The 27044-nt window shown below is 36.0% G+C and overlaps 1 protein-coding gene across 3 annotated transcripts in view; it reads left to right on the top strand.

Annotated features, from left to right (window-relative positions):
• SLC4A10 (solute carrier family 4 member 10) overlaps positions 1–27044 on the top strand; it is a gene marked incomplete at both ends in the record, with an annotated part of 152998 nt that overhangs the window by 42170 nt on the left and 83784 nt on the right. For all 3 annotated transcript variants that reach the window (XM_084289662.1, XM_084289661.1, XM_084289660.1), the window contains one exon: positions 17700–17781. In XM_084289662.1, coding sequence (XP_084145788.1) covers positions 17700–17781 — 82 coding nt within the window. The remainder of the gene's footprint in view (positions 1–17699; positions 17782–27044) is intronic.

The following is a 27044-nucleotide window of genomic DNA, read 5'->3' as shown; positions in this document are numbered from 1 at the left end:
GTGCTATGTTGGCAAAGACATTGAACAGTAATTTCTCTATTCAGCCTCTGAATACCTATCATGTTTTTATAGACTTCTAATACAGCTCCTTCATACACTAGGTGTTCTTATTCTCTACATCTGAATCCTCTCCATTTCCACTATATCCTTTTTGGCAAATAGGAACCAAATAAACTTGACATTCAATATGTAGGTAAACTTTAGATGTATATAGAGGGGATAATGATACCCTTATTTTGTTCCCTATGTATTTCTAATTTATAGTATTCTATTTGCCTTTTTTTCCTACTGAATTTACTATTACTGAATTTTGATATATGTTCATGGAATTTTTTACCAAAACTACAAGACCGCACTGCTATGTGGTGGTGCCCAGAAAATTTCACTATGTATGTGAAACTAAGATTGTTTTTCCCTCTGGTGCATCAGTTTACGATCCCTACTGAGCTCCAACAACAGTTTATCATCCTTAACACATTTTGTGTGCTAAGGGCCTTCTGGAGATCTTCATATTCAAGTTTAACTTTATGAATTCTTTATGGATCTTAGGAAATTATCCCTCATTAGTGAACTTTGTCGCCTTGCTGCTAATCCAAAATCATCTATACATGTGTAAGATACCATATGTATGAGTGCAAATCTCACCAGAATTCAAAGTGATGACTTCTGCACTGGTGACCTCCCTCTGCCAGAAGAAATGATGATTTCCTTATGGCTTCTGTTTTCTACATTTTATCAGTTCTTAACTCCTGCAAAAAACTTCTCCTCATATCTTATTGCTGCTTATGTTCTTGTAGTTGACTCTTTGGAGGACTCTTGCTGAAAACCTTTTGACTATCAGATTAGACTTTGTGAACCAATTTCTTTTATTTATAGAGTTCTTCACAGAATCACAGACTCATTTAGGCTGGAAGAGACCTTCAAGATCACCTAGTCCAACCTATATCACCTAGTCTTTTTTCCTTCAAGGAATTAAAGGAGGTTTGTGATACCACAGGATCAATTCTTTTTCCATCATATCAAAGTTACTCACGTGCCCTGTAACTTTATTCTTTATAATAGTTTCTTTGAATCTGTCAATTAGCAGCAGCAGGCTTACTGGGTGATTGTTGGCAAATACTGTTTTGAAATCTTTGTAAAAGTTGATATCATACATGTTGTCTTCCACTTCAAAGGCACAGAGTGTTTTCAAATAAGGATGTTACACGCCAAATTCAGTGTCTTACTTGTAGAACTTGGAATATGAACTGGGCTTTGTTGGCTAAGATATCTTGGGAGTACTTGTGTTGGAAAGGTATCCAAATTTAACAGCACTTCTAGGCTGGCTGGATCTCCACAGAAATGTCGTGCAGCGTAACAGCAAAAGGAATAACTGAGGAAGCAGGAACATTAAGAAAGGGTTTAAAATACAAGAAAGATCAATAGAAGTTAATAATGTCAGAATTTCCGTTTTTTTTTTTTTTCTTTTTTTTTTTTTATGGTCAGATTGAAAAAGTCATCACGCCTTTGGTAATCTTTTATTATTCTTTGGGATGTGCATTACTTGTGATTACCCTGTGATTAAGGGTGATGAAAAATGAAGAAGAATGAGAATTACCATGAATTAAATTTTCAAGTGAGTAACAGTAATGTCTATTGCAGACACTATGCACAGGATTTGTTGATTTGATCTCTATGCTATTGAAAAGGAAATGTTTCTTATCTTTTACTTAATCATTAAGTATATTAGTTGCCACGTCTTCTCTTCTCTTCTCTTCTCTTCTCTTCTCTTCTCTTCTCTTCTCTTCTCTTCTCTTCTCTTCTCTTCTCTTCTCTTCTCTTCTCTTCTCTTCTCTTCTCTTCTCTTCTCTTCTCTTCTCTTCTCTTCTCTTCTCTTCTCTTCTCTTCTCTTCTCTTCTCTTCTCTTCTCTTCTCTTCTCTTCTCTTCTCTTCTCTTCTCTTCTCTTCTCTTCTCTCTTCTCTTCTCTTCTCTTCTCTTCTCTTCTCTTCTCTTCTCTTCTCTTCTCTTCTCTTCTCTTCTCTTCTCTTCTCTTCTCTTCTCTTCTCTTCTCTTCTCTTCTCTTCTCTTCTCTTTTTTCTTCCCATTTAATAGACGAATAGGAAAGTGGCATAGACAGAGTGCTAGTTATGTTGAGACTGGCTGCTCTAGTGCCTGTGAGGTTTGGAGGAATGGGCAGGCGTACTGAGCGCCCTGTGAAAGTCAGATCCACTACTAAAGGCAGAAGTAGGGATGTCTGTTTATTCTGGTTTCTCTCCACTTTTTTCCATCTGTCAGAAACACTTCAGTTTGGATGTAAGCTGTACTGGGTGAGGTAGTTTCAGTCTCTACTGGCCTTAAAAAAAAACTGTGGGCCATTTTGTTTTGATAGGCAGACAAAGGTTCAAGTGAGATTTCAGTTTTGTTCTGCTGACTTCTCATTACTGCTTCTAGTCTCTGGTTGACTTTCCTATGCTCTGTCCCAGTTTAAAATATATCATTTTGTTTCTAAGCAGAGGAAAGCTCTTACGATGCACGCTTTTTCAAGTGTTCTGTTTCAGTCTATAGCAATGCTATAGTTTAAAATAGAAATGATCTGGAATCTTATCTCGCTCCTGTACTGCTGGGTTCCCATTGACTAAACTGGAGTTGTGCAAGGTGCAAATGAATATGGGATTTCACCTTTCTTTTTGTGGAGTTACATCTTTATTTGCCATGATCCAGTCTGCTGAGAATTCCACCACTGTGGAGGAGGATTTTGTGGTTGAACCCCAATGTAAATAGAAAACCTTACAGTTTACAAACCTTCTTCCATGGGCGGAATCCTGGTACGTTTACATCAGGAATCAATTTGAAACTGTAGATGTAATCACACTAGAACATAAACGTTGCAAAGAAAATAAAATTATCACACATAACCCTTAATTCTTTTCCAAGTGTTTATGCTCATTGCTTTTTAAGTATGCATTACTAGCATAAGTTAGCGTATCGCAGTGACAGGGAATGAATGAATTTCAATTTATTTTTTTTTTCCTCTTAGGCAGATCAGTTCCTAAAGTTTTAACATGTTAGCTGACATCTGTGGCCCCCATATATAGACTGCACCCTTATCTGGGGACTTAAGTCCCTGTGTAACTTGCTGATTTAAAGTGAAACATAAAACATGATCTAGCCTAGTTCTGTTCACAGTCCTTAGCCTTCTGAAATATTTTGCTTGAAAATAATTACTGGTAAAGATAAGTATCAGATATATCAGCTGTGGTATTTAGCATGGGAAAGAATGAGCAGGCTTAAAATAACAAAACAAGCTCCTTCAAAATAAATAATAGATAAAATCCACAAACACTTCCTCCCCAAGAACCCAGACATCTGTATGCCCAAGGATACCGAAGAACGCTTAACCAGGGATGTTTTTTACTCTCTTGTGTACTGCATCATGAGAAGAATTAAGCAATCAGAATGCTATTCGGGCAAATGATTCATAAGTGCGATTAAAATTCCTAGGAGAATAGGGCTCAGATTAGTCCAGTTCTACATTGCAAAAGATTTATTAGCATATGTTGGCAATGAATTTCTAATACAGTTATGGAGTACCAGTTTAAAATGCCTCCAATACTGTTTATATGGACTTTGTATGCAATATAAGCTACAGGATGCAAACTTTTCCTGGTATAGCTATGCTACAGTAGATCACCCTTATTAATTAGTATTTTTAATCACCATGTAATTTGTTGAAACAGCTGATGTGTAGAATATGTAGAAAGTAATGTGATAGCTTCAGATAACAGGTTTTAGGAAATATGAGAGTAACAATTGGGATGGCCCAGTTTCTTTTCTCTTGTTACTTTTGATTGCTTTATTGGTGCTTGTTTATCTCTGTTCTGTCAGATGCTTCTCATGCTCTTATGTTCCACGTGCAGGTTACACTTCTATGTTTTGTCTTTCTTGCTTTAAGTTACATCTGCCTCTAGTTCAGCCTCCTCTGTATAGCATTCCTATCACATACTTTTTTTTTTTTTTTTTTCCTTCAAATTTAAAACTCCCTATTGCCTTCATTACTTGCTCTTCATTTTATTTGTTGAGGTTTCTGGAATGTTGCCGGTCTCAAAGAACCTGGAGATTGTCTTTTTGCCTCCTGCTGTTCCCTCCAGCCCACAGCACTCTGTTCCCTTGTCTGTTACACTGGCTTATCCATGGTGTTTATGAAGACTGCTCCCTCTAGTAATACTTGCTTTGAATTTGGGCCAAAGAAGTTGGCACCTAGCGTGCTCTCTGAACATAGGTATTTGTTTCTGTTTGCCTCTCTAACATTTCTAACATTTGGCATGCACACAACTCTACCTATTCCCCATCTCTGTCTGCCTTTGACTTACAACTTTCTTTTCTTAAATTTTCATAATTTCTCCCACTTTGGTTTCCACATGGATGAATTGTCCAACTGGGTAGCTGCCCTGGGGCTGTTTCTCATTTGAATTGTATCCCATGTGTCTAATCAGTGACACACCTGAGCTGGTCTCTTCTAAGTACTGTGTTCTCTGAGTTCCTTTTCTGAGATAACTGTTTTAACTTTCTCAACATTTTTATTCCCTCACTCCAGAAATGGAACTTTGTAAAAACTTTTTTGTCAGTTTTGATGACTTCTTTTCTGCTCTTATTTCCTTTATTACTCTATGCTTTGCTTTCTTCTGTCAGCATATCAGTTCCCTTTAGTTTCTATTTTCTTTGTTCTTCTCATACACTTCCAAACCCTTCTTAAAATTCATGGTCCTGGCTGACTCCCAGTCTGCACTTCCTCAGTTCCTAATGCCATCTGCCATGCTGCAGAGATACTGCTGAGTATCTCTGGTGAAAATCTTTCAATTCTCATGACTTTCTGTGCTTCTTAGGGATTTCTGTTCTTCTAGGATTTTTGTTATGACATGAGTATCTTTGCCTGCAGTTTTCCCTGTTTTGTATTTTTTTTTTTTTTTTTTTACTAATTTTATAGGCCTCCATTTAGTTTATCTGTTTCCCCTTGTTTCCATGTGAGCTTTTAAAGACTAATCAACCAAGGATAAAATTCAAGCTTCTTCCTCTTCATCTGAAATAGATGTGTGTGTGTGTGTGTTTTTTTTTAATTTTATGTTTTAATTTTTTTCTGGTCTTTAAACCCGTTCCCCTGACCCTATACCTGTCCATGCCCACCTTGTGCAATTCTTTTTAAATTGTCTCTCTCGTCTTGAATTCCTTTCCTTACACAAGAAATATGCCCAAATCTTTCCATAGTAAAGACACCAACAAACAAAACAACCCTAAACTTCAGTAGTTTCTTTTCCCCAGATTAATTTCCTATCTCTGGGTCTGTTTGAATATCTCCAGAGAAAGAGACTCAACAACCTCCTTTCATCCTCCTTTACCCCATACTAAGGTATGCTTTGTACAACTGTCTTCATTTCTTGTCTTCTGCTGCCTTTCTAGAACTGCTCACTTCTGGTTTGTCTTTTGCACTGAAATTTATCTTACTAATGTTCCACTTGACTTCTTCCTGGAAGATTTCCAGGCTAGTCCTTTATTCTCCTCCACTCCATCTGTCATCTCTTTCAGTTTATATGCTGTAGTCTTCACTAAATTTTGTTGCTCTTAGGCATTTGTCATTTTGTCCTTGTTGATTCTCTTTTCAGATCTATTCCTTGTTAGGTAGGTCTTCCTCTCCCTCTTCTCCTTTTTGTGTATGTATGCGTGTGTGTGTTTAGCTCTCTCAGGGATCCATCCTCAGCCTTCTCATCTTCCTCCACACCTTAACTTTGGATAATGTAGCCATAAACATAATCTTTATGAAGACATCACTGCTATATTTTTTAGTGGTCTTCCACCACTCTGGTTAAATTCAACCTATCTCAGAAAATCTTCTTGGTCTTCAGTGGTCATCTGAATATAATAATATCAGAAACAATTCCTGGATTTTCTTTTCTTTCCTGATGCACTCTACTTGCTCTATGCAGCTTTGAGGTCTGACGGTTCCTATTTGTCCTTGTAGCCATAAATCACATTGAAGGCCTGCTCATCTCAACACCATGACTGTTATGATCTCATCTTTCTGTCTGACTTCAATACTTACAGCTTTGATTCACTTGATTAGTGGTGTTAATATCATCTTAGCTTATTCCTCTGCCTACATCACTTGCTTTTTAAAGTCTGTTTACTCATCTTTTCAAATACAAACATACAGTCTTTATTTTAAATGCTTTACAGCTTCCATCCTTTCTCTCCAGGAGAGATATGCTGTCACAAATTTGAACTTTGTGTTTGCTTTGCTGGCCTTTGATTTCTTAACTGTCTATTTCTCTTGTATTCATTTGTGCATTTTCTCTTAATATATCCTGTCTTCATTGAAAGCCTTCCTCAAAAGTCTTCTGTAGTCTGTAGAAGTATAACCCGTTAATAACTGGGCAGGTGTGTGTTTGCATCTTACTACACCTATGTTGCTATGCAGTCTTAACCTTTATGCTATTTATTGCTCATATACCTCTAAACTATAACTTGTCTTTTGAGTTATATGGTTGTTGAAATAGTTATAAGTAATTTATTTCAAATCACTATCACATCATGTATATATTTGCAACGTGTATGTCAATGGAGCCCACAGATGCTATTCTTCTTTCTCCACTTGTGAACAAATACATATTTAATACCAATACTAATTAAAAAAAAAAAAAGCTGCAGTTGTAAGCAAGGATACTTGTAAGACCAAATACAGATTGGGTGATTATTATTATTTGTTTAGTATCTGCATTGAAATCATGCCAAGAAAGGGACCTATTGTACTAAGCCTGGTACAAACTTGTATTAAATGAAAGAGTGGTCTGAGTAGCTTGCAGCATAAAGTTTAAATGATAAAGATTGTATTTTTTGAGTATGTTCACCACATAAAAATAAATAAATCCATTCTTTAATAAAAGAAGATGGTGTTGTCTTGGCAAGGAAAGGTATGAAGAGAATACCTACCATCTGCTGGGTATTCTTTTTCATCATCATGTTTATAACTGTTTTTATTTTAGAGCAGTATCATGAAATACAAATAATCATATGTAGTTCAAAAAATGTATTACTTTTGTTGAGCCAGTAAAACTTAGTATTTAGTTATTTCTGTTTTATTCTCAAAATACCAAATACTGGAGACATCTAGGTCAAGTTTGAAAGGTTAAATATAATGTGATATTAGTAATCTAGTAAATAAATAAACAAGTTAGTAAATACTGTCTCTTTGAAGGGTTGAAAAAAAATTTTTGCTTTCAAAAAGTTTCCCTACCACAGCTGGAATGCAATCCTGACAGTCTTTCTATTTCAGATATCATAGCTATACCCACCAAAAAGACTCTGAAATTCGTAAAATAGGCAATAGTTTGTTTGTGCCCTTTTAAGCTCTGATTGAGATTACTGTGTCCTCCCTTGCTGTTTGTGGCTGCATACAGATCTATTGATTTAATGACCTTATGAGAAAATTGACAATGAAAATTACAAAGCTATCTTCTAACAATAAAATTCCTTTCATATAGATCTCAAATCTGAGTATTAATCGTCACCTCAGAGCCTACTGTATACCTTAGAGTATTTCTTGGCCCATTTATGGAACAAGTTATGTTCTGTAATTTTGATGTAAAGCTCACTATTAAGGTCATATCAGTTGTTTCTAACTTTTAGCTTGTTTATTGTCGAATATCTTGACTAATCCAGAATAGCAAGGTCATGGAAGTGATGATGTTTAAAACTTCCGCATTACAGCAGACAAGCAATTTGTATGAGTCAAATTCTTAGATCTCTGAGAAGTAGGAAGACCAGTTGAACTACTGTTTAAAATTCATACTTATCTTTGGCAGCACATTTCAAATTCCTGAAAGTATATCTTTTATATCTAGACAGCAGTTTTGCTGTCTAGACTTTTAAAATGTACAAATCCCTCATTTTTAGTCCACTGTTACAGTGTATTTTGAGTCTTTGATAGGAATGTTCTCTTTCCAGTGATGTATTTCATTCCCTTGGTTTTCCAGGCACAGCCCATGTATTAAAAAGCAATGTGCAAGTAACTTCAAATTAACTTCAAAGTTGGTATCTGAAATCTATTTATTTGCTGCATTACTTCTCAGAGCACATTATCAATTTCATTATCCCACATTTCTTTTCTGGCTTTCCTTTTTTTTTTTTTTTCTTTTTCATTGCTTCTACATTGTTTTCGTGGTTTTTTTTTTTTTTTTTTTTTTTTTTTTCCTGATAATGGATGAGAGAAGGGACATAGTATTTGTAAAGTAACAACGATACCAGTGTTGGCTAACTTATTAGGAAAGTTAGAAATGAGTTTGGCTGTGTGGGAATGATAACAGTCAATCTAACAGTCCATCTGGTTTACTGTCTCCAGATATTCCCAATTAAACTGTCCTCAGTCTTGATGATTTTCAGCCTATCTTCAGTGATGTTCGAGCAACCTAAGATGTTGCTTTTCCTTGCGGAGTGGTGGTTGTTTTGCATTGACTATTAGAAGAGCTGAGGGTGATACCATCTCTGCTCCAGGCGATTTCAGTTAGGTGCCAAACGTTTTACGGAGTTAATCTGAGTTTAGAATATCTCTGTCCTGGAATATCCTCCCTGCTGCCTTGATTAATAAGGATTGTATTGTGGTTGTAGAGAATATTTGTTTACTGCATACAATCAAAATAATTTGGGAAGGACCGAGAAAGGAAGAACCTCTAAGCATTATACCAATGTGTTTGAGAAAGGTAGGCAATTTATTATTGATAAGGCTGGCTTATAAAAAAAAAAAAAAAAAAAAAAGGGGGGGGTTATTTTGAATTATGGTTGGCATACATTTGTATATAGAAGATACAGATTCCAGACTAGAACACTTTTGTGGTTGTAAAAGAAGTGAAAAAAGTCCTTTCTCTCCTCAGTGTTGTAGTTGCTGTTGAAACAATCTTGGTAAGTTGGTCATGACCTCCTTTCTTCTTTGTACTTGCTACTTCCACATGAGTAGCTGCTGCAAGAAGACTGACTTCTATGATTCTTCTGTCTGACCCTGTTTCTTTGGAAAAAAATCTGGAGACACATCTGTTTTCTGAGGCTGAAAGCAGGTCCCTTGAGATGGGATGTGGATCCAACTTAAAACCCAATATATCTTACTGCTGATTAAGAATCCAGCAGTAAACATAATTTACTTTTTTTTTCCATTTGCTGTCCAGGAGCTAATACCTTATTGCATAGTGGGCTAAACTTAGCACATTTAACTTCTAACTACATCTAAATAATACTGTTATCCTGGATGTATCCTCACCTGGCTTCAAGCCAAGAGGGAGCCCAGACAAGCTAAAAGTAAATCTCATTTAGGCCTTGGATAAGTCTTCACATCCATCTTCATGCTGTTGGACTTCTTTGTCGTAGTTGACATAGCCATTGCTATGAAGTGAGAAAAGAGGATTTCTGCTAATGGGACTGCATTAGATGACATAAGACATTCAAATAATAACTACGGAGGAGAAAATAACTATGCCTGAGCTTGAAATCTGTTCTGTTCCTTACCTTGATAACTTTTAAGTATTTTGACAGTGTAGTAAAGAAAAATACAAAGCAAAGGGAATAAAATCTCAGTCATACAAATGTGACCCAACTTCTATATCCCTTCACTAGCAGCAAGGAACGCTATCTTTCATTTATTCAGAGGTCTTGACCGAGACTAACGTTTGAATAAAGATTAGCTTACAAACCCAGCAGATATGATATGATAGGAAGGAAAGAATGGGAAAAGTTATAGGAATCTTAACAAGACTGAAAATGTTCAAAGGAATATGGTACTGTAAGTGCCTTGTTCAGGTTTTGTAAGGCTCTCAGCATAATTTAAAACATAACTGATAACTTTACTCCAAGGCACACAAAATATGGCAAATACAATTGCAATTAAATGCAGGTGCTCAAAGCAGGTACCAGAATCCAGAAAGAATTCAACAGTTCCTTGCTTCATTAGTATAACCAGTGCTCTAACAGGTTAAGTGGGAACTCCTCTCCTCTCCTCTCCTCTCCTCTCCTCTCCTCTCCTCTCCTCTCCTCTCCTCTCCTCTCCTCTCCTCTCCTCTCCTCTCCTCTCCTCTCCTCTCCTCTCCTCTCCTCTCCTCTCCTCTCCTCTCCTCTCCTCTCCTCTCCTCTCCTCTCCTCTCCTCTCCTCTCCTCTCCTCTCCTCTCCTCTCCTCTCCTCTCCTCTCCTCTCCTCTCCTCTCCTCTCCTCTCCTCTCCTCTCCTCTCCTCTCCTCTCCTCTCCTCTCCTCTCCTCTCCTCTCCTCTCCTCTCCTCTCCTCTCTCTTTTCTCTTTTCTTTCCTGTTTTGTTGCTGCAGCCACTAGAACAACAGAATCCTTTTCTGATGGAGAGTGCAGAGAAAGTGGTGCATCTAGGTCCCACTGCAACAAAGCAGGTCACTATTTTACCTTGATGATTGTTTTCCCGATTTTTCTCTTTAAATAGAAATCTTGTCTTCAGTTGCACAGGCATATGAAGAATAGATGTAGCAAAGTAACATATTTGCCTTGCAAATGCAAGAAATGCAGTACTTCTCCCTAAAATGTTTATTCTAAGGAAGAACATTACTTATTAAATAATAAGGAAATACTTCAGTGATTATGCATTCATTTATGCATCAGCACATAGTTGGCTTGTGCATAATGGTACTTAACCAGCACAGGGTGCTTCAAGGTATATAGACACAGGAATTACATGTGAGCAATGTGAGCTTTTAGTTGTCTCTAAGACTGCTTTGTTTGAATCGTATGTGTGCTTTCTGCTTGTGTTTAGTCTAGTTTACTTTGTAACAATAGTATGTACTTGGATTTAATGTCTGAAGTGATTATCCATGCTTATATGTTTCAGGAATAGCATTTATTATATTAGAAGTGTGCTCAGTCTCAGGTAAAGAGCAAACCAGTTCTTTGGAGCCAGTGCTTATCAGCGCAATTTTTAGCAGTGTTGCAGAAGATGGTATTTCTTTATTGAGTCATACTAAACCATTCGTGGCTTTTGCTATAAAAAGAGAGAAAAGAGGGAAAAAGAGAAAAATGCCCTTATGCATATGACATGTAGCCCTGGGGAAGATGCAAATCTGGAATGAAAACTAAAATTGCTTTCTACTGTGTTGCATAGGTTAAACTATGTGGAGTAAGCTGACTGAAGATGTGCTTTATGTTAACCAGTAAATTGCTGCAGAAAGCTGCCACAAAAAAAAAAAAAAAAAAAAAAAGCACCACAAAAATCCTACAAAATAACAGTACAATTAAAGAGAGACTTCAAAAATAATTCTGTAGACCTTATTAAATTATAAATATGCTTTGATGGGTCATTCTTGATAGGTGAATAGGGGTGAAAGTAGAATGGAAAAAGCAATTATATTTCATCAGAAAGATTAGATTCACTGTCCTTTCCACTTCAACAGATTGTTAAATGTGATTATACATAATATAAGCAATTAAACAGTAATATTGAAGGGAGAAAAGAATTATAGCATCTAAACTGTGGGCATACACGTTGTGCATTAAATCAATTTTGTGTGACTGTGTGTTTTCAAGGACGGTTTAAAGGACACGGCTGAACATGGCAGTCACCAGTGATTTGCCTTCTTCAACAGTGAGGCATCCATCTACATCCAACAGCTTTTTTGCCATTTAGGTTAATTGTCTTTACAAGATATTCCCTATATGCTGTTGGCAGCTGTTGAGTTCAAATAACTCACTTTTCTTTATCTGCAATGATGCCATCTTTATGAAATGACAAGCTTAACTTAACCAAAATGATCTTAACAATGCAAATGTTAGGGAGTGAAATAATTACAACACACAGATATATATATATATGTAAATAATATAAAACTGGAATCTTCACACTGGGAGGGCAATCGCTGCGTGTATGTGATGTCTGGGTAATTGCTTAGAATCTCATTACAGACTATTCAAAAGGTGAACACGGTTTCTGTCACTAGCTTCTTGATAAAATATATAAACTAAAATTAGTATACTAAAGTTTCTTCTCCAAAGCATATAAATACACAAAATCACTAAAATTATTTTATATTACAGCTTTCGATTTTTTATAGGAATGCAGCATGTAATATTTTATTCTGACAGGCATTCCTTAGTTCCAGATGGCATTTGAGAATTATGTAGGATGTCTAATAATCAATAAGTGGCTTATATGGAGAAGTAATTAATATCATGATTATTTTCTTTATGAGTCAGCAGGTGTGTTATATGCATAATTTATAGTGTAGAAAAAATCAAAATGGCTTCTGCTCTGCCATATATTTTTATAGAAGGAAAGATGCTGAAAAGGATTCTTGGTTATGTTGTAATTTGCACTAAGAGTATATTAGGAATGTAATTAAAAAGGGAGAGGTGTTTACTTGAAGGTTTGAAAATCCCAAACTATTTTCTGCAATATTAATGCTCTATAGCTGACTTCTGTTTACCGTTTAAAAAAGTAATAATCCAACTTATTGAAAAGCGTGACCAAAAATCAGAGAAGGGAAATGAAAATAGCCGTATGCGAAGAAAATGTAGGGAAAAAGAAGGATAAAGAAAATAAATGATTTCTGGTTTTCCATGTAAAATGATTGGGTTTTGTGCTATCCATTTTGACTCATCCATCTAAAATATTAGCACCAAGTATACAATTAAAGCAGAGTACTAAGGGAAGGGCAGCAAGACATATTCATTGAGACTATTTAACTTTTTTTTTTTTAAATTGTCATGTATATTTATTGTTAAACAATCATCTGTGCTGATTGCTACAGTAAACAAGATAATATTCAGTAAATGTGCAATATTCAGATTTTATAATCTATGCAACAGTGTCATTTAAGATCATGAGTTTGGTTTTCCTTTTTTAGTAAATAAAATAAATCTGTGTATCGTCAGCAAGACTTTTATCTACTTTCTTGTCATCCAGAATATAAGGAACGCATATTGGGATGATGGAACTCCATCATCCAAAAATACCCTGATTCGTACAAGTGTATGCATCTCCCTTAGCACATAATGTATTTTAAAATGTTTGTTATGTGCCTTAGTATGGATACACCTTTGGAAGGAGTCACTTCCCTCTTCTTTCCATTCAGTCTTCTACCTTATAACAGAGATATTATTGTGTCTTGAAAGCATGTACAATTTGTAAGTGCTGTAACTAAAAAACACCTATGAACATCTGTTATAAAATGATGTTTCTCTGCTTTTCTAAAGGAGTAGTTTCTCCATTAATTATATTGATCTGTGGTGTGGAAGGGCCATCCACAGTTCTGGCAGGCACCAGGCTTAAGGATCAATTGCATGGCAGCACATGATAAATAGCAGCTAGGACTGTATCAGAGCTAAAGAGAGTCGATTTGGAAGGCTCTCCAGGAAGTCATTTTTCCAGCTTTGGTAGTGAGCCTGTCAATACATAGGTGGAAAGGGCCCTTCAGACATTTGTTTTGGGTTTCTTAACCATGAGCCTTTTTATTTCTCCTAATGAATATACCTATCCTGCAACTGTTGCTACGACTTGACACTTCATACTTTATTATACAAGTTGTTGAAATAAGGGTTGAAAATCTGTATTCTAGAACTCCTGATGACCATCAGTCTTCGTGACTGCATAGAAAAGAAAAAACTGTTTTTTAAGACAGTTTATTTCCTTTTCGTTTTATTCAAGTATAAGTAAGTTCAAATACATAATACAATATGTATTCATATTACAATGAATACAATATGTATTCATATAACAGTTCAAATACAATATAAAAATGTGCAGTTGCACTGTAATGATGCAGAAGACTACTGTTGTCTGTTTTTCTCTATTGACTGTATTTATAAGGTTTTTTCATTAGAATAGATTTTTTTTTTTTCTCTGTGAAATATGTGCAGTGGAAGATGCTGTGTGGTGAAGGTCTTTTCAGCGTTCATCTGGAAAATGTACGAGGTGAAATCCTGGACTGAGTAAGGTTGCTGAGCCTTGGTCTCTAAGGAGCTTGTGGTTTCCACATGAAAGCCTCAGCATTTTCTTACTCTTTTATCCCAGATATGTTATTTGTTCTACTGTGTGTGTTTGCTGATATCTTACTGTTTCAAGGAAATAGTTTTGTCCCCGTGTTTTAGGTAAACCATTGTGTGATAACACAGATTATAATAAAATTAAAAAGCGAAAAATGTTAGGCCGTTTATATAAATATATTACACACTGATTACAGATTCAGCGAAATGTACTTCCACAGGCTTCAGTAGCATTACTCTTGAATTAGACCAACAGAAAGTGAGCGTGGTATATTTATTTATGTTGTAACCTTTGTCCAGTCAGTTCTCATAGCTGTGCACTATAGAACTATTGCAAAGTATTAATATAAATTGGTTTTATGTTGTAACCTTTGTCCAGTCAGTTCTCATAGCTGTGCACTATAGAACTATTGCAAAGTATTAATATAAATTGGTTTTACTCAAAAAAAAAACAAACAAAAACCAACAAAAAATGCCTAAATGTTTTTTTTTTTATCAATCTGTTTTTTCCTATCATCTCTTTACATGTGTAAATTGTGCACTTTCCTAAATCGGGTGATTTAGCACTTCAGTTTTGAAATGCTATGGGAATATTAATTATGGCACAAAGCAGTCCAGTAAGGAAGGTAGATAAGTAAGTATTATTATCCCTATTTTACAGATGGGGAAGCTGAGGCACAGAGATTAAGTGACTTTGCCAACACAGCAAGTCAGTGGCAGATCCAGGATTAGCGCTTGGGGAATTCCTGGATCCCTCTCCCATGCTTTTACAGTAGACCACAGTGTTCACTGGATTCAGCGAGCAACTCATTGCAATATGGACAGTTCCAAGGACTCATACCTGGTCAGTGTGTCCATACATTTGTTTGCAGACTGCTCCAGTATGTCAATATGGTTTAAACACCAAAGTCCTAGTAGATTTATGCACCATATAGCATTTCTGACCTTCATCATCTTCAAATGAGGTGAAAGGAAGAAGCAGCAGAGTTTGGTATAAACATGGCATGACTGTGAAAAACATTTAGTCTTTATGCCCTGCTCTGATCATGCTGAAATTGGTGGGCAAAACTGCAGTGGAGTCATGGCTTTAATATACTCTTTGAGGATGTTAATGTGGAGGTTGGTGGCTGCTTGGTACATTAAAAATCACTCAGAGCATGAATTCTATCTTCCATGACTGTTATGGTTATTTTTGCCTATACTTTCAGTTTCTTATTGCAACATTTAATAATTTCATAGTTTTCATGACATGCTAATAGAAAGCAGAGCATTATCAACTGACGTTAATCACCATGTGAAAGTGGAGGGGATCTGCCACTGTTATTACTTGGATTGCTGTGGTGCTTACCTTAAAATGAGATTAAGATCTAGTTGTGCTAAACTACTGTTGAGCCCTTCCCTCCCAAATCCTATCTTCCAAGGAGGCAGCACAGGAATCACAGAAATTACTTCTGGACTAAATTCAGTGTGACTTTTTTTACTGGTGAATGCAGGGTGGCCTTCATACCGCTCCCTGGGAAGTGAGAGTGCACAGTGCAAGGCCTGTTTAATTGGACTTTGCTCAGAGTTTGACAAGTGGATTGGCAACAACACAAAACTCCCAATTAAGCTGTTTTTCCCTGTAATATTAATGGAATAAACTCGCTTCTGAGAATGAGGCAAGGCTGAGACTTGCTGTGACATTACAGGAAGAGGAGGCAGGGAAGGAAAAGATTGCCAGAAGCTGAAAATTGAACACATGGAAAAGGAGAAGTCAAAGTGTATGAGCATATTTTGATAAATATTAATGAATTAGTTTGTATTTAGTTTACTTATATGATCTGTAAAGGCTTTAAACTACCCAGAAATGTAATAGTCTCCCCATTACAGAAATTCCCCTAACATTGCTTCCATAAGGCCTCTTCAGTATCAGTACAATTCTGGTGGCTATGACTTGCACTAGAATAGCACTACTGACATGGCTGTAATACCTGGCCTTTGGTATCCTGCCTGTCCGTTCACCCAAGGACATGGCATTGTGCCAGCATGGCATGCATGCGCGCACACACACACAGTTATGTCTAAATTCTTAAAATAATTAATTAATTTTACCTAAGATGATCAAATTGTGTGTGTGATATTATACTGCCCTGATGCATCTTAATAGGTTACTAGCTAATTTTAAATTATTGAAAGACAAAGCAGTTTCAATACAAAGCCTTTTCTCATTGCCAGATTTTAGTTAATACTATTATTTGCTAGAAAGCTCTAGTGAAGGCACTGTAATGCTCTCAGTCTCTTTCTTTAACAGCCCAGATGCTTGCTGCTGACACATTCCTAGGATTTTTCTATATAAGATAGCTACAGCATGACAGCTATCTTAAAAAAAAAAAAAAAAAAAAAAGTCTGAAACAAAACAGCTCTAGAATTCGTGACATCTAGCTCTAGATGAGAATCTTTTTGCCTGGGGCATCTGCTCTTTAAGGAGAGGTGCTCATGTGGTTTAATTTCTTGTTATGTTCTATTGCATTCTATATATAGATATATATTTTGCATGTAACCCTGGTATTTAAATCCCCTTGCTTCAGACTTCCATTAAGATACCAATTTTATATATTGAAATCATGTGGTTATAGTTCTAATATCACCTACTAAAACCCTTCCACTAATGAAAAATATATTTTAATGGTATATTAACTGATTTTTTTGTATAATTCATCATTTTTTCTTCATCATCATTTACTCTGTGGAGTAAATGGAAACCACTCTAAATCACTTTGTGAATTACAGGCTTTATTGAGCATGTTTTTTACAATTGGTGATGTCATACTCATAGGAAAACCAATATTTTGTTCATCCAGTGCCTTGTTGCTAGATTGCTCCCAAAACATATCTATACTTAGGGAATTGTAATTTTTTTTTTCATGCCTGAAGTGACTAAAATGACTACTTTCTATAGTAGTTTTTTAGTCTGAAGACAATAAACTAATTCATCACATAGTACTTTTACAGTGCAGTAGAGAATACAGTTAAAGTGCACAATATGACCACAATATAAAATTCAACACAAAATGTGAATTCCTAAGGAAGAATAGCTTTTCTATTTTATTCTAATAGTGCATGCTATCTGCCTTCCTTGCCAATACAGCTTGGTGTTGTAAAGTAAAGCAAAGGCTTTGCAATTCATCAGTAAGTGAAGCCACTGGTTTTCATTGGTATTTCATGTTTTCTTTCTCATCATATTGCCATTGATTATCATTCTCTAGCTTTGCCAAAGTGTAAGGAGTGTTAGTGCTAATAATCTGGAAATTCTGTTTGTGGTTCAGGATATATCTTAAAAACAAAAATAGACGTACTGTCTCTTTCTTCAAGTGCACAAGAATAGAGCTGCTTCAGCCAGACATTTATTTTCTCATTTCTTTCATTGTCCTATTGACTCACGTTTTTCTTAGTTCCTAGTAACTGGAGTTTACTCATTATCTTGCATGTTTTAACAGAACTTCTTCATGTCAGTTATCTGTAGTCATACCTCAGTAAAAACTTACATATAAGGAATAGGTTTTAATAATAAAAATGAAACTCTTAAAGATGTTTGGTTTACAAATGGGAAGAGTAAATAAATAGTAAACACATCCTTGTTTCGTAGTACTATTAAGTCTTTCTAATAGATTCCAAACAAGAAGTGGCTGACCTGTTCTTTTTTCTGTTTTGCAGAGAAATGATGAAGAGGCTGTTGTGGATAGAGGTGGAACTCGCTCCATCCTCAAAACTCATTTTGAAAAGGAAGATTTAGAAGGTGAGAGATTATTTTTCTGAGTATTACATTGTCTCTTTCTTCTGAGAACACTGAAACCAAATTCTAATGTGTAAACTACCTGATGGGGATGCAAAAGTAAATGGAATAACTGATGAGTAGTATCTCATCAGTTATTTTAAAAAGAGAAATGGTAGTCATTTCTCACAGCAGACAGTAGTGGGAATTTGCTAGTTTTCACGGTGCTCTTTAATCAAGTCCTACAGACTAACATGATCCAGACAAACTTTAGATAAGTCTTCTTACCTTTAATTTTTCAAATATGCAAATGCAAGTAGGACTGATGATTTAGTATTTATAATGGCTTCTATACTTTACAATCCTCATGTACTTGCCTTGTCCCATCTCTTGCTGAACAAAAACATTCTGGAGTGTCACAGATTGGACTGATAGATACACTTAATGATATACACTGCAGAAACATCACTAAGTAGAAGGAAATTGGTTGTGGTACTTAGGTACATGGTTTAGTGGGTAATATTGATGGTAAGGGTACAGTTGGACCAGATGATCTTGGAGGTCTTTTGCAACCTTTATGATTCTATGAAGTAAGCGAGAAGTTGTGAAAACTGGTTTATGATATTGGCCTAATAATTCAGATAGTATCTGAAAGAGTTTCATTTCAGTTTATTTACTGGATCCTAAACTTACTCTGGTTATGACTGCACTTACACTTGAGGTATGTGACCCCAAAGTCATAATTATTAGGTGACAGTGAATTGCTGTTGTACATGAGTCTCTTTCTAGAATCTTGCTCTTTTATCTTCTGTAGTCTTCAGTCCCTTGATTATATCCTTGGACAACTTAATACTGTTGTTTCTGGTGTCATTAGAGAAACACTTGGTAGAAGAAGTAGGACCTTCTACCTTCCTTTCTCAGTAATCCTGAAACACAGATATTTGTGGTGGAGCCTACCCACAAAAATGTCCTTTTACTGATGATGATGAGGTGTCATTTTAAGAATGTACAGCTTTCTGGAGAAAAACTTAGCTTAGTCACATTGGTAGACTTTAGCATTATGTCAGTCAGAATTACTGTGATGTGTATCTAAGGTTCCACACATAGTTTGCGGAACCTAAAACTCCATCTCAAAATTTGAACAAGTATGCCATTTAAAAACTATGTTCAATTACTGTTTTTCACCACTATCCTGTATGTGTAGAGTTGCTCCTGTGAAGTATCACTGAAAATATTCTTTTAAAAACTTGACTTTACGATGTTATCAATAAAAATCAGAACACAATAACCTCCAACCTCCCCTTCCAATCTTTCCATCAATTTAAGTTGTTTAGAACATTGAAAAATTCTTTCATTGGCCAATGAGTCTGTTTTTCTTTAAGACAAATCATGCTGCTTCACAGTGTTCTAACAGAACAATTACTCAATGTAAAATCCTTCTTAATGTGGTTAGCTTTCTCAGATAAATTTCATGTCCACTCCGAGATCAGATCAGTGTGTCTTTAAATATAAAATTACTGAATCTAGAAATACCAAGTGACTTAAAAAGGATTGAAGAGATGGTAAATTTTAATAATCCAGTTGCTGTTAATAGCATGTCCATTTGTTTCACAGCACATCTAGGCACTTTTCCATCTGGAAACAGTGGATGTGACTCACAAATGTCACTGTCTTATTCTTACCCAATGTACATTGTGATGTGTTTTGCTAAAAATTTACCTTTTTCCTAATTGCATAACTGACTTCAGCTATAAAATATGGAATTACATAGTCAGGTGCTAATTGCAAAGCTTGGTAAAATCATGTAATTAGATAATTAATATGTATTATGCAATTAGCTCTTTGGCAGACATTTAATTGGGTTTATGTTTTAAAAATGTAAATAGCTAGTTACTGAATATTCTAGCAAAGACTAGTTTTGACAGGATTTAAGTTTCAACAGCACTGTATCAGCAACATTTCAAAAACTACAACCTGTATGAAGAACTAAGGGTTGTTTCAATCTGAAATTCAGGATTCAATTTCCTCTGCTTAATTTTTTGAAATCATAAAACTATTTTGCTATATATATATATATATTTAATTTTAGACTATCAGCATTCAAATGTCATAATACAGACTTAAATATGTACTAAAATTTCCAATTTAAATTTCTTGGCCTGGCAGATGCTTGCATTTGCCTATTTTGGGGCAGCCATTGTGCAAATATGTTGCAAGTACATATCTTGCTGAAAGCACGAAAATATCATCGTGATTAATGCTGCCTGGAAGAACATCCACAAGACCAGAATTTTACCTCAGTCTCTCTAGATCAGTGTTTTCTTTCCCTGAGCAGCAGTTTTTTTTTTTTTTTTTTTTTTTTTTAAAAAAAAAAAGGGAGATATGAAAGTACTGTAATTCCTGTTCTATGGGAGCAGAAGAGACATGGTGTTCATCTTAATGCCAATAATGAGACTTGCAGTATATACTTCAGATTGTATCTTTTTGCTTCAGATTTGTAATGCTTCAGAAGTAGATTGTGTGCAGAGCTCTGGCATTCAGATTTTCAGCACGAATGATTTTTCCACGTAATTCATTTTTACCGAGTTGTCAGCTCAAGATCAGTCACTAATACAGAACAGGTCATTCGTCTGATTGTCGCATTAATAAAGGGACAGAGGAATTGTTCCTAAAAGCAAAACAAGAAGCCTATCTCCCTTGGTTATAATAGCATATTTTGCATGTTACCTTTCAGTGTGTGTACAGAATAAAGTTCCTACTGTAATAAATATGGTCCTATTTTTATCAGTGGTGGAATTCTTAAGTGGGAATTCAGCATTGATTCTGGATACTGAAGTATTTAATTGTAGAACGACAGGTAGTATAGTACCTGTACTGAAAGCAGGTAGGCATGATTTCATTAACAGATGGGCACATCAAGAGAGAGTTGCACGCAGCCTACTCCTTGTTGTTATCTCTGGCTCTCTGCAATTGCTTCAGTTGCCTCTGACAAAATGGGTACATGTACTTCATGTTTCTATCAAAGATGAAAAGTATTTAGATTGATCTGTATGTGTTTGCAGATTTCAGATGCTCTCAGTTCATCTGCTTAGACCTGCTTAGACTTTAGGACTATAAATATATGCAGAAACTGCATAGATATACGAAAGAATTGGCACTAAGTGCACTTAGACTAAGGTCTTTTGTTTATGCTTGCCATATTAGCTAAGAGTGAAAAATGACTGTTCCACTGTTGTCCTTGCTATGGGTGGTCAGCTGCATATCCCGGATCTTTGCAGCAGGATTGCAGAACTGCTGTGGGTGTTCCTGTGGCCTGGTTTGAGAAGCAGCTTTGACACGGAGATGGCTGGAGATGGGATTGTTAGGTGGAGGCCCAGGTGTGAATCAGGAATGAATTCTGGCTCTGATGAAGCAAATCGCAAAATGGTCTTTGACTCAGAGAAGTCAAGATTTTGCTCAAGCTGTTTTTGCCTTGTACATTTTATCTGCCTAAGTATTATGAGAAAAAATTGTCTTGTGGGAAATCAAGTTTGCCTTCTTTTATGTCTCCCAAGATACATAAAACACGGTATCTAGTATATAAATCATGTACATGAGAATATGCATTCTGACACCTTGGATAATGTTTAGATTATGTGGATTGATTACCAAAAGTCACAAAAGACTTCAAGCTAAATTAGGAAATAAACATCACTAGAACAACACTGAATATGATGCAGAAGCTGATGATTTAAACTTAATAAACCAAAATTTAATTTGAAAATTTGGTGTGCATGTAGAGATCCTTTGTAGAGAAGCAACATTCATTAAGATTAATTTTGATAGTAGATGTCCTGCTGACCAAAAAAAGAGAAGTCTGAGAGGGTTTCATTGTTCTCTTTTGAACAAAGATGTCATAGTTCTTATTTCTTTTTTTTGATTTCTTCTAGGTTGTGACAGTGAATTAAAATCATTTTCTTGAAATGTTGATTATGTACAGTTAGGGTTTATGTATGAAAAAAGTCATTGTGATTGATCTCTAATCTGCATTTATTATTTAGTAAAAATCAGAGTGGTTCCAGAGCAGATAAGTAGGTTTCTCAGTCTCAGAAACTGGTTGTTTTTGTAGAAATAACATAATAGTGGACCTGTCTGCCACTGACATTATTTGCCTGCAAATTAATAGGACCTAGCAGCTCACAGGACTGAAAAAACATTAATCATATTAACCTGCTAGCCTTACTTCAGCCTTGCCCCTGCATGGAAGAAAGCTACTAATTCTGCTTGGCTGGACAGGAACACTGACCAAGGTCTCCCCTGCCGTTGACTTCCTGGATGCTACAACCTATGGAAAATAATTTGTTGTCTCATCAGTACAGATCCCCTGCTCCAAGCCTCCTTGCCCCTGCTTCCCTTGGGTGCTCTGTTCATCCTGACAGTCTGATCTACCTCGTGCTCCCTGTGACAATGTTGATTATGCTTAGAGGAGCAGAATATAAACCTTAGAAGTAAAAAGTCTGAGAGAGATTTGGGTTAGTCTGTGCTTGTAATGTTGGATGTGTACAGCTGTAGCTGTCTATGAAAAGGTCTCTTAGAAAGAGCCATTTTGCCTTTACAAGCACAGAATTATTTCAGTACATACTCCAGCTTGTTCCTTTGTCATTTCTAAGGCATGTCTTTCTGTAATACCTCTCATCTAGTTGTCTGCTTTTACCTATATCTCAAAATATTCCTCAAAATCTCACTTACTTTTTTCTCTTGAGCTGTGCTTTCACTGTTGCCTAGGCACTTAACCCAGTTTGATCCCTTTTGGAGGGTCTCTTGTCACTTCCCAGGTGTTCAGTGTTCATGGGAGGGGGATTCACCTCACAGATTAGTGAATAACGCTGCTGGACATTTTAGCAAAATCACTTTTAAGGTTCACATGAAGAGTAATGAAATAATGAAAGCAAAGAAGTTACTACATAGTGTTGGCTGAAAGCCATAGTATGTAGTTGCTTTGGATTTTGAAGTTTGAGTTTGCTCTGAACTTCACTGAAAAGAAACCTGCTCAATATTTGTGGGAGCTATTTCCAAATATTTCACCCCGTAAAATTCCAATAAGTGAAATTGACATAAAACAACTAATTCCATAATAAAAAGTTATCTATGTTCATGGAAGATGTGTGAACAGAGAAAGGTTGAATTTGTTCTGCTTTGAGCTTTGCATAATCTTGTGGGTCACGATCGCAACATCAGGACATTTGTACCTACAAAATATTTCAGTGAAATTTTCACAATCTGTTAGTAGAATCTCACTCTTTTTTACCAGACCATTCACCATTATTAGAGAATGCTGCATAATGTGCATGAAAAAATTGAAACATCACAAGAGAAATATTTAGTCCTTTACATAGCTATTCTTTTTGTTTTTATCCTCCTTACTTGTAACTAATAGAAATATAGGTCACTTTCTTCCTCAGATAAACAGCAGTGGAATGTGCACGCATGTCTGAGGAGATCCTTTTACATTCTGTTTCTGCTGACTTTTTTTTTTTTTTTTTTTTTAATTGTCTGGAAGGTCTGAGGTCTGATCTTGTCATAGGACTGTGCACGCAATGTATGTCTCTGGACTCCTCTGGAACAACATAGGGAAGTAGGAAGTAGACTTAAAAATGCAGTTAAAAAGATGGTTTTTTTTAGTCCACCTACAACCTGGAAAAATGTTTTGTTAAAAGGATCTGTTTGTTGGGAAGGCAGTGATCGATCGGTGCCCTTTAAAAAGGTCCTTTAATGATTTTAGAGCAATGCTCTCATGCTCCATATTCAGTATGCCCTTAATGCTTTCTTGGGCCAGGGATATGGTTTTAGAGATTTCTGTATAATTTCTGTAGCATTTTAACCTAGAACATAAGTTGCACGTATGTTCTAAAAAAAATGGGGAGACTTTGTCAGTTTCTCCAAATGACAGCATGGCAGAAAGGTGAAAAATGACCCTTGAGCAAACAATATCCACAGACAGCCGTGTAAACTGTTGGTTTAGGAAGCACAGCTTTTGTCTTTTCTGCTTTCTCTTTAGCTCTGCCTCCCTGCCGCACTACAATAACGAATAATGAGTCATGTACTCTCAACTCCTACACAATTCACCATAATCACTTTTTCTCCTATATGGAAAAAGGCTTTTTTTTTTTTTTTTTTTTTTTAACTCTACATGGACTGCTGGTTTTCTGTCTCTACCTCACTGTTGATTTTGAGTACACAGAACACTGCATTTGGTTCAGCTTTAGCTGGCAATACATAAAAGATGCTTCAAGGTGGTGAATGTTTTATAGAGGAGTGAGAACCCCTCATTCTCCTGCTGAGGTCAGCTGTCATTGGGGACTTGACTTGAACCACTGTCAATATTCTCTCTCAAGGCATCTTGACTTTGCAGTGCGTTTCCTTAGTAGGTCACAAAAGCCTGCCTTTGCTCTCTTTCTGGAAATGTTTCAAGAACCATCTGCCCCTGCCCATTGTGCCCATGAGCAGCGACCTGTAAGCCTGGGTCTCAGTAGGGGCCCAAGATAGAGCTGAATGATTGCTGGTGGGAAGAAGCAGAGGCAGATGTACCATGAGCACCAGGAACTCATGAATGCCTATATCCAGGACAGCCCCCTTTTATGCAACAAGCACCAAATTGCCTGGTTCACTGAAAGAACACCTTTGATGCATGGAGACCTGTGGAGCCTCTACTGATGGGGAAACAGGGAGGTGAAAGTGCTTCGTGTGTGTGTTCTGCCTACCGAGAGTGTGCATGCGTGCGTGTTTTCTGTGTACAGTTGTTTGGAAGGAGAATGATCGGAACTGGGGCAAAAAAGGTCACACTCTTAGCATTCCATTAAAAAGATCTTGATTTGTCTAAATTAAAGGAAGCGCGTAAATTCCTTTCTCTCCATCTGTATTTCCTCTTGCAATGTCACGTCCATTCAGACAACTGTAATGGGATTTCCAATTCCCACAAGTTCCTGAGTTAGGCCATCAAACACCATTAATTACAATGAGATATATGTTTTCAAAGCTTTATAAGTCCCACTAAATTAATTTCCTTTCCAATTGTTTCATGAGTAAGTTAGGTAGCCTAGAACAAGCTTCTGTTTTGAAGACCCAGAATGCCAAGTTTTGAAGGTGTTTTTTTAGGTCTGTCATTTTCAAGCACTGTGCTAAAAAGGTTTGCTTTTCTGAAGTTGCCTTCTTGCATAGTTAATTTGCTACTGGTTCTTAAAATAAAATCTAGGTGTAAGGAAAAATTTCTTCTTTGGAATACAGTAACCCTAAACAACCCTGTACTTAGATTTTATTTTGAGAAATGTCTCTGCAGGATGGGTTTATATTAATAATGTATGTTTCATTTTTGTCTTTTCTAGGGCAAAGATTTTATACCTCCATGTGTTCACAGTACAATACCCTTTTTCTTCAGAAATTTAGAATAAATCCCAATTTTACATGAGCTTATATGTGCTTTCATCTGTCTAAAAATTAAGTATAATTAACAGGATCCCTTTAAAATCTTTTATAATATAATTTGGATTTATTAATCCTGTAAAATTAAAAAAGCACTTTATAACAATGTTTTTGTTTCTCTAATCTGTAAAATATTTTTACTTATGGAGTGTTTTAATGCTTCGAAGGTAAGCTGCAAGAGGCCAAAGCCTCTTACGCTATCAATGCATAGGTTTAAGTTAACACTATATTCTGAGTTTTGTTCCCTGAGTATGTGCAATTTGATTGAGAACAATCTTTTTTTAATAAATTATTTATACAATTTAACAGTGGATTTGTAGAATTATATAAAGGACATTGCAGAGCGTATTAGCCTATTGTATTTCTTTAATAAACTTTCAGATTGTAAATAAACTTTGTATATTAATTCTATTTTCTCAGATATTTATATTATTTACATTTATGTAGTATATAAATAATATATATGTAATTTATACAATACATATATTTTATTTAAATTTATTTCAAAACATTGTTTTGATTTTTTTTTCTACCTAAGGAAGCAAACAAGAATGTGTTGAGTACTACATTCCTGTTGTCCTTTGGTATCTTTTTAATGAATTCTTTTTATGGAGTGCATTTTTCCTTGTTTCATGCACCACTGATTGCAATACATTTGAAATACACTAAAGGCAGCAGTTCTTTTTAAATAATTTCTTGGGTTAAATGTAATAAGTAATAAAAAAGAGGTATTTTAAATAAATACATTTTCAACTCATGGCCTTTGCTTCAGAAAAATGTCCTGACCATACAAGAATAGTCCCCAAAACTGCTGTCTGCTTTCTAGTTCCCTCTACACCATCCCAAGTTGAGGAAATAAACTAGTGTGGTGTCCAGAGCCTGGTCTCCAGCTTCTTTAGTTCTGCCTCTGCAGAGAATTCCTTTCGGCTTTGAATTTCTTTGATGTATTGTGACAAATAGCCGCCTTGCTGTGTTTTCTGCCCCCACTGGAGTCTCCATGGGATTAGAGATCACGTGCTACCTTAGCTTAATGTTCTTGACCTTTTTCAAATGATTGACACTGCTGAACGATTGCGGCAAAGCAGCAATTATCCGCTAGCTGTGTTATGCTCATTTCAAGGAGAAAATAAATGTTATTTGAGATGAGTAATCTGGACTATGTCTTTCTGCTGAGTCAATGTAGGAGACCTGCCTGTAATGAGTCATGATTCCTTTCCCATTTGTTCTCTTTTTTTGTACTTTCTATACGTTTCCCCTGTGCTCTCCCCCTTGTGAATGCTTTACTGTGTGCTCTGATCCTGCTAGCCTACATAGCTAAGGGAGCTAAATCTTCTGGGCTTGATCAGCAACATAAATTCCTCAGGCTCAAAGATGGTGGCAAGCATAGCAATGTGTACCTTCTCATTTACTTTTTGAAATAAAATAGGAAAAATGAAAGCACCCTAACCTACCAGCTATGTATTTATGATGTAAATATGATGTCAGTAAAATACCTTGCACAGGGATTTTGTAGTCTAGCTTCCATGGTGTTTCATTCTTTTTTCAGTCTTTTTTATTTTTATTTTTTTCCCTTCAGTGAATTTCCCACAAGAATTCTGTCAAGGTTTGGCTCATAAATAGCAATGAGTTTTGTAAAGTTCCTGTACACACAAGGCAAACAGCAACTTTACCAAATGTTCAATGCAAAGAGATCCATGTGTCTCTGTGATATTACTGTTTTGGAAGACATTTTACAGAACACCTGTCTGGCTTTAATCAAAGTTCACACACAGAGATGCAATATATATATATATATATTTTTTTTTAAATCTGGCACTGTATCACATGGA

The sequence above is a fragment of the Netta rufina genome (assembly GCF_964035555.1).
Source record: "Netta rufina genome assembly, chromosome: 6".
NCBI classification, from domain to species: Eukaryota; Metazoa; Chordata; class Aves; order Anseriformes; family Anatidae; genus Netta; species Netta rufina.
Note: the sequence above shows the minus strand (reverse complement) of the source record. Positions and strands in the feature narration are given on the sequence as shown.